Consider the following 14,870-nt stretch of genomic DNA (forward strand, 5'->3'; position numbering starts at 1 on the left):
AATATTAAGATTTCTGTAAAGATATTTTGAAAATAAAAAAAATATATTTTGAAAATAAAAATAATCTAAAAAAAAAAAAGAATATGTTTATTAATTATTCTAATCACTGTCAAATCATTTAATAAAGACACAATACTTTGTAAGATATAAAATATTTTATTTTGATTGACATCGTAACAATCATTTTTGAATTTTTCCAAAGCAATAATAACGTAATGAAATATATTCTCCACAACAAAACCTAAAAAAATGTAGGTAAAAAAGGGGAGGAGATAGTTGTATCTTTTACCGTGGTTCTGTTCAAATTCTAATATTTTTATTGCTGAAAAGTTTGAAAAATAAATGAGTTTTATTTTTACTTATATTAAATAAATCGTAAATTCTACCTAAAAAATTTTTTTTGGGTAAAAAATTTTTTTTTTGTTGGTATTCATTTACTAATGGTTATTATACGCAAAATATCATTTGTTTTTTTCGTATCAGTGAAATAGCTGATCTAATAATGATATATCAGTTATTATATTATGATATTACATAGACTTGAAAATTTAAATTTTCAGTTAGTAGTCAGTGGCCGGTAGATTCTTATAACTTCGTAACCACTTTTCCCCTACACCTAATGAGACGGTCACAAAAATAGATGGGACCTTTTCCTTTAATAGTCACTTTTTTTCTGATTTGATTAAATTAAATATTTAAAAAATCCATGCTAGAAATAATTTATGGCTATAAAAAGTTAATTTAATAATAGAAATAATATAAAAATGAGCAAAATTTAGTTAAACATATTGACTTTAAAGAATTTTATTTTAAAATATTTGGGGAGGCAAAATACTACATTAAATGCATAGATTACAACTTTGAATTATTTTTCCATCACAAATTGACGGTTTCTGAAGGATCAAATTCTTGAATAAAGACAATTTAATTCTGTTTTCCACAGTCTTTCTGCATCGACGTACTTTTAATATTAAACGGTTTAAAAAAAAAAAACTGATGGGAAAAAGGATTGGTTACTTATTTAACTTAAGTCGCCACTCTTTTTGTTGACAAGCCACGTGACAAGTGGTTATTTTCAGGTTCAGTATTAAACACGTATACCATTCAATTATGGTATTTAATATTATCAACTAATAGTTATTATAACCAGAATATTATTTGTTGTATACAAAATATGTTTGGAATTACTACAATCATTAAACTATTTTTTCAAAAACACTAGTTTATTTGACCCCTGCTTTGCTCCGTTCGTCTACCGCTGTAATTGCATCTGATTCTTCATTGTTTTTTTTTTCTTTTCTAAATTTCAATATTTTCCACACAAACACAGAACATTTCGTAATCAATATATACAAACATTATAGCTTTGTATAAGAATATTTTGATAATATATTAATCATAAATTAAAATTATCCTAAGGAATGCAGATTGTGGGAACCAATAAAAAGAAAACATACAATAATAACAGTTAAAATAGGGAAAGGTTTTTATCTTCATTTATTAATTTTTTTAAAAGAATTTTCATGAAAAATTTATATTTGGCAACATGCAATCTCTCTCTCTTTTTTTGATTAACATTTACTTGAGTGAGATCTTATAAAATAAAGATTTCACGAGGAAAAATAAATTTCCTACAACAGATAAATAGTTTATATTTAAAGCTAAAATACTGAAACAAATCACGAAAAACCATTTTAGTTAATAATAATAACTTTTGAACGAATCGGAATTTCGAAACTTAATTCACAAATTAAAATTGGTCTTGCAGCATGTCTAATTTTAACTCCGTAATAGCATTTCAGCAGGCTGCAGATCGACAAAATCTGGTATTTTTCCCCAGAAGTTTAATACTTAATAATTCTCGAACTATCATATTTTTTTTATTATTCTTTTGTAGTCCCTGTACTTTCTTTCTGCATAATTTTAGTAATAATAACTAAATAAAATTTAAAAAAAAGAAGAAATAAGTTATGCTAAAAGCAAAATTGAGAAATGGTAGTAATTCCTTTAAGAGAAGTGTAAAAAATTGCCAAACTATTATAATAAGCATTATTGGCGCCAGTAATAGAAGGGTGATTCTTAATGCTTCTTGAATCAGTACTATTTCTTAATTAATTTTCCTTTTTGATACATAGCTTATTTTAACTAGTACCTATCACCAAAATTAATCAAGCATCATTTTTGCCAATAATACTATGGTGATTTTTTACGTTTTGTCTAAATTAATAAGCATGTGGCTTCAGATAAATTCAGAAATATTCATTTAGTGATGTAGCCCACCTATTCACGCCATGACAGGGTGAATAGCAAAATCTTTCAACAAAAAATAAGCACCTTTTAAGCACTCAAAAATATGTTTAAACACTAGATACATTAACAAAAAAATTTTCAGACTTTACATGATCAAGATAAAATAACCAGTTTCTGACAAAGAACTCTTTTCTTGATTATATTAGCCATTATAAAAAGATGAAGAGGTTAGATATCAGAGGGTGGAAAATGAAGCCTGAAATTGAGAATATCTTGCAAAATGCAGCAGAGCTCTCCACGAGAGTGCAAAAATCTCACCGAACTGAGCTCAGTAGATGCACATGCATTTCAACAAACATGAAATTTTTGAACAAGTTTTAGGATCAAGGGCTAAAATTGTCCTTTTCACCCACTGTCCGTATTCCAAGATGATAGCACAAACGTTTTTGTAGTAAGAAACATTTACACTAATTAAGTTTTTTTTAAAAATTATAAATGAATGTTGCGTGGATTTAACAAGGGAAGTCATAGCAGGAATGAAACTTGAGTAATTTACTAAAGAAACACACATAATGGCTGTTCATCTGATAAGTTCCATTTCTGGATAATAAATTAAAATATAGTGATTTAAAAAGTGATGAAACGTTCAAAAAATAATAAGAGTGTAAATTTTGTGCTTTGTAATTTTTTTTTTTCTTGTTTAAGATTTTAAATGTCATTTCTCATTCTTTTATTATTTTGAAACGTTTTTATTTTTACTATTTTTCTTCCCATTTTAAAATGCGTTATTAATTTGGGAGTGATAAACTATCGATAAACGACGTTTTTTAGTGATCCAGAAAACTAGGAAATTCAGAAATCTGGGAGAGCGATGGTTCCGAACACTTCGGATAGTTGGTTTTTTTCTATATATATATTTGGCTTTGATCAAAATAAAATAAATTAAAGTTACAATGGTATTTACATGTTAATTATTTATTGATCTCTTTCTAAAGGTATTTACCCATAATATTATTCTCCTTCAAAATGGATAAATTATGAGTACAAAATAACCATTTGAAACAAACAATATTATAAATTAACTTTTTCTGGTATTGTTAAGAAATCTCTTTGGTGAAAAATAATCAATAGTTATTTTATATCAACAGTTAAAAACGAGTTTACCAAAATATAAAAAATAATTTTTGATACAAGTGTGAGGATGAAGTTGCAATCGTAACTAGGGAAAATTATTAGGCTTTACTTTTATCTCAACAGAACCAAATCTGTATTAATTAAATCAAAATTGTTATTTAATTGAATAATTTTTAATTTGTTTTAAGGAACAAAAGCAATTGAACAGCACCTATACAGGTCTGTGAGAGAAGCAAGTAAGGGCAGAGTCTTTCAGCCAAGAATATTATTTGAACAAAATTCTTTAAAATTCAGTGATATTAAATCAATTTTCGAATCATTATAAATCTTTTAGAACACAATTTTAAAGATAAAAAAAAAGTATTTTTACTTTAAATTTTTTCATAATCATTTGCAACATACAGAATTGTTATCTTTTAAATTTATTTTTTAGTAAAATAAGGAGAATTAAAATGGCTTTTCATTATTTTTTAAAAAAATTTAAATAACTTTAAACTGAGGAAAATGACGAAAGATAGTAATAAAAATAAATTTATTGCAATTCTTCATCATTTCTTTCTAAACTTTGATATACATATGAAATTCTCAACAACAAATATCAGTTAAAAATTAAGTTAACTGTAAATAAAACAAAATTTTTCTTTCCTTCATAGAGGGCAAGGTAGTGGCTTCCCTTCAAGACCAGCAAGTATATTATTTGCAGTTATTATACTCATGTTTTCTCTTGTTTCCACAACAGCAGTTGCAATATGAGGAAGGAGAACTGCAATAAATAGATAGAATAACACTTTTAATAATTAATTAGTCAAAAAAATTATATAAACTATGCAATATGCATATTTTTTAATAAAAGGAGATTTTTTTCCAGACATTTACATTTAATACAAGCATAAAATTAAAAAAAATGACACATTTTTTAATGTTATATTTACTAACAGAGGCTCTTGCTATTTATCATTTCGTAATTAGTGTGTTTAAATAATACAATTATTATTTCAAAATGATGAAAATTAAAAACCTACTCATATACAGCCACAACAAATTACATTTCACAATAAAACTAATTTACAAATAGGAAAAAGGAACTAAATATATCATTTTATATATAAGAAAAATTCAGTAACTCAATAAATCTTCAGTAAATTTTTAGATAAAAACATTAAATTTTTTAATGTACAAAAAATTTAAAAATGCAGATGATATTATTGTGATTGTAGTATGTTACTCTTTTTATAAAAAAAAAACAGTTACTAAAACATTTACTTAAAAATATTTTCAAGAATACTGTGTTTAATCGAACATAATAAAGGCTGTTAATAATCTACGCTTTTTGGGGTAAATTTCTTCGTGTAATTAGCTAAGTTAATGTTTGAATGGATGACAGCACGCGTAGTCACATTTTTTGATAAGTAATAAGCAATCAAAAATATTCTTAGGCACTTTTTCTTTTTTTTAAAAAAAAAATCTTAGTTAGGATATGTGCACTAATAGAAATTTTGTTTCCTATTAACTAGCCGGCAATGAAACGATTTATATTTCACTCATTTCCTAGGCACTCTATGGAATGCCAAATGAGAAACTGGAAAAGTATAAAACACATCTCCGATTTGTTTCAAATAACACGCAGCTAGGCAGGCTTTCCACAGAGATTTTCATTTTTGATACTTCTTGGGTGTGTTTAAAGGAAACGAGAGATGCACTTGCATGCAAAATGTGTCGTTGAAAAGTTCATACCCTCTGTGGCCATGCTAGTAAAGGTGATGAAATGGATATTTTGGGCAATATTTGCTTCATCGAAAGTAAAATAAATTCTAATACACTGAAATACAAGCCAAAAAATGAAAACGAATTCTGAAAAAAAATTTGCCACTGTTTCTTTGGGAGCTACTGTGAGTGTACCTATTCTTGATGTCGACAAGGTGTGAGGTGATTTGCGCAATATATTGGCAGCTGTAATGAGTGTGACAGAGGATGGTTTCTATCGACTTGGAATTTCTGCAGTAATTTTAAAACAAGTATATGTGATATCACAATTCACTTTATGCCCTTAGAACTTAGTTAGAATTGAAGAAATTCCTTACCACGAAATTCCTTTCTGGTCAGTTGCAATTGCACAGTCCAATGGTAGCGGTCAAGTATTCGTCAAATGTATGTGTAAAACAAAGTGCCAAAATATGAAAGGTCTTCGGGAGAATGAAAAGTTATGAAAGATGTTATTCAAGCCTGCCATGTTGCAATAAGTAGGGTAATTTCTTATTTTTTTATGAAAATTTTGTTTCCCTTAATAAGAAAGGTATAAATTATGTTTTCTACAACTTTCATTTTTCTTTATGCATTTTGAGTAAATTTTTTTTAAAGGCACTGTCATTTTTTCAGAATAAAATTTTTATTTTTGAGATATGCACATAATAATCTCCTCAGGACGTTTTTTTTTTTTTCATACTTTGCCTAAATAGCATTTGTCATTCTATAGAACGCTTAATTATTATACACAATGCCTAGGGAAAATATGCAATACTTCTCATATTTCAAACCTTGCCTAAAAGCATCCAGCGTTATATACAATGCCGGCGTTTCATACTTTGCCAGTAACATAGATATTAACACAATGCTAATACCAAAGACTTTACATAATCAAGATAAAATAACTAGTTTCTGACAAAAAAAGTTTTTTTTATTACATTAACCTATATAAAAACAATTTATGGACAGTTTCCCATATATTGAACATCAAATGGCTCATTCTATTATTAAATTAAAAATTATTATAACTATGAAAAAAAAACCAGATTTTAATTCAAAATTATAATTAGTTTAACTATTATTTAAAAAAGTCATCGAATATATCTTTTAGAATTAAATAAAAGTTATTTACAAAAGCATATTCAAGTAACAAGATTAATATTATTGATCATACTGAATTTATAAAGATGTGTAAAGAATTAAGTAAACTTAGAAAACTGTAATAAATTCATAATTTTAATGTACATTAGTGAATGGGTCCTTATTAAATTTTTATTAAAATTTGTTACTAGGTTGTATTTCTGTAATAAAATTAATTAAAAAAATTCCAATAATTTTGAAAGGAAAATACAATGAGAATTGAAGTTAAACATTTTTGTCAGAAGAAGTAAATTATTATATGATCTCTATATTCATATTTAACAAATCTGAGATAATATAATTTTTTATTTAAATTGTTTTTAAAACAAATCTTAAATCCAAAAATCGTTAAATGAATGAAAGGAATAAATTAATCCATGAAATATATGAGGAGAAAGATCCTCCTTTAACAAATTTCTCCGTACAACCAAATGTAGCATTATAAACAATTAAATAAAAAAATATTAAATGTATTAAATAATTAAATGAAATAAATAATAATAATTAGATAATTAAATTAATAAAATTTTGCAAAAATATTTTTTTATTAAAATAACAAAGTAAAATGGAAGGTAGAAAATTTTCCTCTGTATTTACCCCACGTTTAATAATTTCATTCTGAAAATATAAACTATCTCTGATGTGCATGCTCTACTTACATTACAGTTCTACGATTTTACGAGATTTCAAAATTGATGTAATAGAAAGTTTTATAAAAATATACAATACCACAGTTAGATAACTTTGTTAACTTATGATCCGTTGGTAGAGGTTCAGGATCTGTAACATCCAATCCAGCAGCTCTAATTAGACCTGTAGTTAAGGCAGTGTAAAGATCTTCTTGATTCACCACTTTCCCACTAAAAAGAATTTCAGATTTATATTTTTATTGCAAACTTTATAAAATAAATTTAATAAAGATTTGTTTTAAAAAAACAAAGTCAGATTAATTTTAAAATGAGAAAGATACAGTTTTAAAATTTACTATGGGCCTCTTCCTCAAAATACAAGTAATTTTATTTGCCTACTTGTAGAGTTTTTAAAGATCCTTTATTCAAAATAGTAATTTCTTTATAGATATATCAGGGAATTCTCAACAGTTTAAAAAAAAATTAAAAAAAAAAAACATTAAAATTTTTGTTTTTTCAAAAATTTCTACCAAGTACATTTGCTATTATTATAAGCATCTTGCAGAAAAATATTAGTGCTAGAGAGGTTTGTCACAGAATACTTATGTTGTATTTCACCATATCTCAAGAATTTTTTAAATGAATTGAACATTTTTTGCATACATTTACAAAATATCCAAAGATAATGTAACTCACAGTTAATATTTGTTATTCTTAATTATTTAACTTAATAATAGTCAAAAATTTTTTGAATTGTAAGGTTCATTTTAGAAAAAGCAATTTTGGATGAAATATCACAAAATGTTAGTGAAATCAGAAATTTTTTTCTTTTAAAAATGAGTTTGTTAAATTTTAATTTCTGAGGAACTATTCGACCAATTTCCCTCCAATTTTCCATTTGAAATTGCCTTCTTTAAGATGAAAAATTTTTTACATCTTACAATTCAAAATATTTTTAACTGTTATAAAATTAAATAATAAAAAAAAAGAAACATTTACCAATAGTTATATTTTATATGGAATTATCTTTGGATGAACAAATTTTATAATAGTGCGAAAAAATGTTTAAATTTGCTTAAAATTTTTTTGAGATATCACGAAATATGCAAAAAGTAAAATATGTAAATTCAATAGTCCAAACTTTGCTTGTCTATGTTACTTTGGTGTACAATTGGAAATGAATAATCAAGATCTTCAACAAAATATTCCTTGATAAATATAAACATAGATATTTTATACTATTCTGTGGACAAAATAATGGAAACATTTATATACTAATGCATTTTTTATATTTCCCAAAAAATAATTAGTCAATAATTTTTTAAATTTAGAAGTGTTTAGGTTATACGATTTTTCACACTTATCAATGAAGTTTAAAGTTTTTAGAGGTTTGAGGAACCGGCAATAAATTACAAACGGAAAATAGTGTTTTTGAACACCCTAAGCCAAAAAATGTAGCAATAAATTTGTATCATTTGTGTATTTTGGTTAACATTCCACAAATTATCGTAAGCCTAGCTTTTTATAAAAAATAAGTTTTTCCGTCTTATGTTTTTTTTTGTGATAACAAAATTTGTATAAAACTGCAGAGAATATGAGTGACTAAAGTCATTCTTTTATGCTGTGCATGCATGGGAAAAATTTAAATATTTTTTTCGTAGTTTTGTTGTAAATCAATCATATTTGGCAACTAATAAAAAAAAGTCTGATTTGAATATCTTAAAAATTTAAAAAGCTTCAAGCAATTTTTCTACTTTTTAAAAGAAAGCTCAAAATGATAAGGGGTTATCCACAAATTTCATTTCGTATTATTAAACAAGATTCATTAAAAATTACACCGGCATTGTTGGGGATCATCCCCTATAAACATATCTTTTTTTGGCCTGTTTTTTCTTATACAATTACATTTTGGTGTATAAACGTTTATTGTAAGGAATTATCATTTGTTATTTAATTTTGTCCTATGATACAAAATAACATTTGCAGAAAACCCCTTATCATTTTGAGTTTTTTTAAGAAAAAAAATTACTTGAAACTTTTTAAATTTTTAAGATATTCAAATCAGACTTTTTGCATTAGCCAAATACAATTCCCTACATAATTATGAGAAAAAAACGTAACATCTTTTACGTGCATTCACAGTATAACATAACTACTTTAAGTACTCATATCTTGCACAATTTTAAACAAATTTTCAAAAATTTTAAAGCAACCATTTTGTAATTAATTTTAAATTGCTCCAAAATGCTTTAAAATTTTATTGAATATAGCAAATAAAAAAAAATTATGTTTCATAAAAATGTCTATAACTCCATAAACATCTAATCTAGGTTTGTGGAATTTTGTGCAAATATTGCATATAATAGCCAAAATAATTGTTACAAGTAAAAAATTTATTCCTACATTTTTCGGCATAGGGTGTTCAAAAATTAATTTATTTTCAGTTCCTCTAACCTTCATTGGCATGTATGAGAAATGACATGGTTTAAACACTTCTGAAGTTATAAAATGATTTTTTAAGTATTTCTTGAGAAATATGAAGAAAAGTTTTTCCATTATTTTGTCCATCCCCTGTAATTTCTTACAATCATTTTTATTCAAAATAGTTATCAAATGAAATTCTGGTAGATTAAATTAAAATTTCTCAATGAAAAATTCACTAATAATTAGCTCTATAATTCCCTCAAATTCTCATTTGGTTTATCTAAAACTATAATCGGATGTCCAATATTTTTGCAATTTTTACCATAAATGAGCTTTGAAAAAATATTTTTAACAAAATATCAACATATTCAATGAAAAATAATTTTCAAATTATCGCTTAACATTATTTAAAAAACAACGAAAGGAATCTAAAACCACCCATTAGTAATGGAAATTACACCAGTATTCATACGTTAAATTTGTTGTGATGTTTCTTCCCGCAAAATTGTTATACATGGGGAAAAGAAAAAAAAAATAATGGAAATATTTTATGTTGAAAAAATTATAATAAGATACATTTTATAGCAAAACATTATAACTATTGTTTAATATATTGTATATATCATTACAACTATTGTTTAGTTAAGAGTAAAATTATTTTAGTATTTACCGACTGGTATTGATAAATATTGCACTTCTTTTCATATTTTTAAATGCTTCTAAATTAAATATGCCATGTGTTTCAGGAGTTAGAGCTGTACAGACAATAATAAAATCAGACTGTTCTAACAGTTGATTAAAGGGCACAAATTTGGCATTGAGTTTCTCTCGAGCTGGAAAGAAAAGAAAATAGCAATAAGTATTATATAGGTAAAATATGATATATTTTTATATATAATTTCTTTGATTACGAATAATTATATTCAATTACAAAATGCTTTAATTGAATATAATCAAATGTTAGAAACCACTATTGGTATAAACTCTCCGAGGGTTAGCCTTGGCTTTTTACGAATTTTCAGGTGTAACTTTCCTCAATGAAAAAACCAGTTTCTCTGTGTTGGTGAGTTTGAAAAGAGTGTATAGAAAATTTTCGGCAAAATTTTATTCAGGGACTCAATGTTTGGAAGGTTAATTACCAGAATATAAATGTGTGCAACCTAAGTTTGACAAAATTAAATGCTTCACAAACTAAGATTAACTTTAAATTTGGTATATACATACATATTTAGCGAATCAGTATGAGAAAATATATAAATATTCTTCATATAATATTTTCTCACACAGTTACAAGCTTCCGATGAATAGTGAAACAACTTTGTACTAATCTGTACGAAAAAAAAAATAATAGCAATTTTAGCTAATTTTAATTTACCCTGTGCTTAACTGATATGGCATTACAAACAAAGTATATCTAGTTACCTAAAATAGTGCAAAAGTGCCTTGACTGGAGATCTCCACACATGTACACTAGACAGGAATTACAGTCTTTAGAAAAATAAAATTAAAAGCTGAATTTCAGAAAAAGGGTACATATATCTACTTCGCAATATAAATAATTTAATTTCGTAGATGAATGATGTATTTAAAATTTTAAACATTAACTGGCAAAATTGGAAATGGGCAAAATTGGGAGAATGTTTCTCCCCTACACACAGTTCCCCTATCTATTAACATGGGAAAACCGGTTTTGCTACGCAGAGAAGACTGCAGGTTAATATGCGACTTTTTACGTGCAGAACCGTCAGTGGGTTAAGTTTCAGCACGGATGGCCAACCCCTCGAAATTTTTTTCCTTATTTTTTCCGATTTTTTTTTTAAAGATTAAACTTTGATTTTAATGTGATTGATAGATTCCTCAAAATTTCAAGATCACCCATCTTTTGAAGCAATCTATTAATTTAAAAGATTTTATTTAAAAGCCGGTGTTGAACAGCCAACCAATTTTTGAGTTTACATCCGTCAATGTTCAACTCTAAAGCCTTGTAATTTTGAATCTAATCTAGAAGACAATGGAACACCTAGATAAAACATTGGGGCAAACTAGCTTTTGTTGAGGATTTTCGATGGAACTTACTCACTTTTGCGTTATACGTAGAGGAAAACCTCTAAAAACACCCATGTTTAGCTCAACAGTAACGAGATTATAACCCATTAACCACAGAGAGTTGGTTGCAGAATTCGTATCAACAAGCCAATTCTGGGATTCAAACCTGTTGCACCTTATTGGGATACGGGACTTTGCACTGTATATAATATACATAATGCGAAATCATTTAGTGAGATCTTATAAAAATATTTTGATTGGTTGACACGAAAATACTCTGAAGATATTTAGCATGCAAATTTTTAAATATAAAAGCAGCACTCTATAATGTATGCAAATATTTACGTTCTCATAGCTAAATTAATAGAAAAATGGTTCCTTAAAAATGTTTTTGAGTGTGCGAAAAATAATACAGTAGGAAACACATGAAAAGTATGCCCGTCTCAAGCGAAAGAAAACTTACCTTCAGGTTTCTCTTTTCTTCCGGCATATATAATGTCCTTAACTTTGAAACCTTTAAGACGCTCAGCCACACCAAAACCTGAAAAATAGTATTTTAGTTATAGTAGTAAAATATATAGTATATAGTAAATAGTTAAAATATATAGTAAATTTTGTACTAAATATATAGTAAATAGTTATATTTAGTTCATGTCTTAAAATATACATTTTCAAATTTAAAGTTATGCTACAAAAATAAATAAATAAATCAAGTAATTTAAAGCAGCAACAATATAAACTGTACAGGGCGGGGCAAAAAAAAATCAGACAAAGTCATTGCATTAAATAATAGAAAATAACTGATTTCGTTTTAATTTCTGTTTTTTTTTTTTGTCAACCACTTTAATAAAATACTTTATAATATATCACCAAGTGTAAATATTGTTTTTTGGCCCTTTTTAAAAAATGTCAAGCAAAAGATCTGCTATTTTAGAGTTGTTGTTGCTAATTCCCATCTGGTCTGACGGGGTCAGACCAGATCAATGAATCCGTTGATATTAAGAAAATCCGAAACCAGAATGGGAGAGGAATGAATGTTGTTCCAGTTCAGCCCTAAACAATTCAAGATGTGCTCAGGTGATGCCGGGTTTTGTTGGCATTTAGGGCAAAGAGGAAAGATCTTTTGACTTGCAGAAAATGTGAGATTTTTTAGGTGTCCACTGGCCAGGCGGGATAAGCAGGTGTTGGTTTGCCTGTCGCCAGGAAGAGATAGAGTCCTGGTCTTTTTGCTTTATACCAGTAGCGAATAGGTGGAAGCAGCCACTTTTGTTTGTTCTGGGCCTTTTGTCTTGCAAAAAGTTCAAGGTATGTAAGCTCTGAGGTGGAGGGGACTGGATGGTCTAGTCCCTTCTTTGCAAGAGTGTCAGCCAACTCGTTGCCGTTATTTTTTTCAGTCGAATCAGTTGACAAATTTTAGAGTTGTTAAAGCATGGAACAGGACAGTGTGAAATTGTTGGCTTGCTCGATATACAAAAGTTTGGTGTTTCTAAAGCAATTACTTCAGCGCGAATAGAATAGATTAAAGGTAGAAGACTTGCAGCCCACAGCTGAAAATTTCAATGAGCGCTTGCACCTCTGTATCACAATAAAAAGCAGCCAATTTGAAAACAATAAAATCTATTTAGTAGTTAAAGTCTATTATCAGTGTTTTCACTACAGCGCGAGAACGCGAGAATCTCGCATATTTTTTCCTTTTCTCGCATTAAAAAATTATTACCGCGAGAAATTCGCGCATTCTATAAATCAATTTCAAAACTCGCGAATTTCTCGCATTTTGGAAAAAGCTTCGAATTAAGCCATTTAGAATGAAATCCGTTTCACTTTTCTTCCTGGATCTTTAATTATTTTCAACATCTGCCCCATTATCTAGCTTCCCTATTTACCAGTATTGTTCAGAACCTCTTCGAACTACAGAACACAACCACGGAACCCTTTTCAGAACACATTTCTCTGCAACCTCTTGTTTACCGTAGGTAAGGTTTCTTCATCTAAGACGTTCAGATGTTTTATGCACTTATGTAAGATGGACAAATACCTTGTAAAGGCAAAATCTTCTATGATGATGCACCAAAAATATTCAATGCTTTAAAAAATAGAAGACGTTAAAAATGTATTATAATTAAAGAACTGATTTTTTTCCAAAAGTTTTTGTGTTTTTTCAGTTTTTAGAAATCTCACTTAACTTTTTGAAATCTCGCCCTGTTTTTGAGAAAGGGTGAGAAATTCTCACCCATTTTTTTTCTGTGATGAAAACACTGATTATTCTCATTATTTGTTATATTTTGTTTATCTATTTAGTTTTAATAAAGTTACATTAAAAATTGTTTGCTCCCCCCCCCCGGCATACTGTAATAAAAGGAAATTTTCTAAAAATATCTACCCATTCCAAATATCACTTTATAATCAATAAAGTCAATTATTTACTAGGCTTTTAAGTTTAAAAATCAACAGAATGCACATGTCAACTTCACACTATATGTAAACTTTACACTTTATTTTTCTTATGTATAAATAACCAAAATTACTCATAACAATATATTTTTTTAATTAAACTGTAGGGATAGCATGCGATTTTGAACATTGAAATGAATTCTCGCTTAAAAATGAACATCATAAAATGCATGGACTCTATTTAGGCGATATCTATCTATCTATCCATCTCTCTTTATATATATATATATATATATATATATAAAGATTGAATTGAATTAACGTAAATACTCAAACAGATAAGTTATGTATACTACGTCGAATAAAAAGTTCAGAGAAATTCTTAATAAGCAAGCAATCATTATACACAGATGTTTGAGATATTAAATGAAATTGAAAATATAAAAATTAATGACACAACAAATTTAATTAGCTTGAATTATAAAGTTGAATCAAGTAATGACTAATTCAAATGCACTAAGGAAATTGGAAGTACAAAATTTTGTTATACTGATACAGTCTGCACTCTTTAAAAAAAATTCTGATCACAGAGACTCTTCTATTATATCAATTGATACATTAAGTCTAATTTGCTATTCCACTGATCCAATGTTATTTTAATACCATTCAGAATGTCCCAATTCAACATAGAGTAATTCAAATTTTCGTTTCTTTTTTTTAATAATACATTTCTACAAAAATAAGAGAAAATTTTTTTTTCTCTTTCAAAACAAATTGTTTTCACTGACAATCATATATGGCAACGTTACTTTTAAAAAGTAACGAGTAAAAGTACAAGCATTTTTAAAAAAAGTAACGAGTAAAAAGTAAAAAGTTCTTATTTTAAAAAGTAACGAGTAAAAAGTACAAGTAAAAGTACAAGTACTGAACAAAAAAAGTAACGATTTAAAAGTACATTTCTAGGAAATCGAAAATTCAAAGTAACCTATAATTTTATTGAATAATATTCTTATGTTCTTTAATGTTTTTGCAAAATTGTTGTTATTTATTTAATTATTTTTAATTTTGAAAGTTGTGGAAATTTATTAGTTTATTTTATAACAGTCATTGCAC

General features: G+C 27.0%; 1 protein-coding gene across 3 annotated transcripts in view; it reads right to left on the minus strand.

The window, feature by feature from the left end:
• Window positions 1–3,899: 3,899 nt before the first annotated feature.
• Window positions 3,900–14,870, minus strand: part of LOC107454553 (glyoxylate reductase/hydroxypyruvate reductase) — a 29,659-nt gene continuing 18,688 nt past the window's right edge. For all 3 annotated transcript variants that reach the window (XM_071183714.1, XM_043051855.2, XM_043051854.2), the window contains exons 7-10: window positions 11,830–11,907; window positions 9,991–10,153; window positions 6,997–7,127; window positions 3,900–4,147 (exon numbers count right to left, since the gene is read on the minus strand). In XM_071183714.1, the coding sequence (XP_071039815.1) occupies window positions 4,032–4,147; window positions 6,997–7,127; window positions 9,991–10,153; window positions 11,830–11,907 (488 nt within the window). In that variant the 3' untranslated portion in view covers window positions 3,900–4,031. The remainder of the gene's footprint in view (window positions 4,148–6,996; window positions 7,128–9,990; window positions 10,154–11,829; window positions 11,908–14,870) is intronic.

The sequence above is a fragment of the Parasteatoda tepidariorum genome, chromosome 7, assembly GCF_043381705.1.
Source record: "Parasteatoda tepidariorum isolate YZ-2023 chromosome 7, CAS_Ptep_4.0, whole genome shotgun sequence".
In the NCBI taxonomy this organism is placed as follows: Eukaryota; Metazoa; Arthropoda; class Arachnida; order Araneae; family Theridiidae; genus Parasteatoda; species Parasteatoda tepidariorum.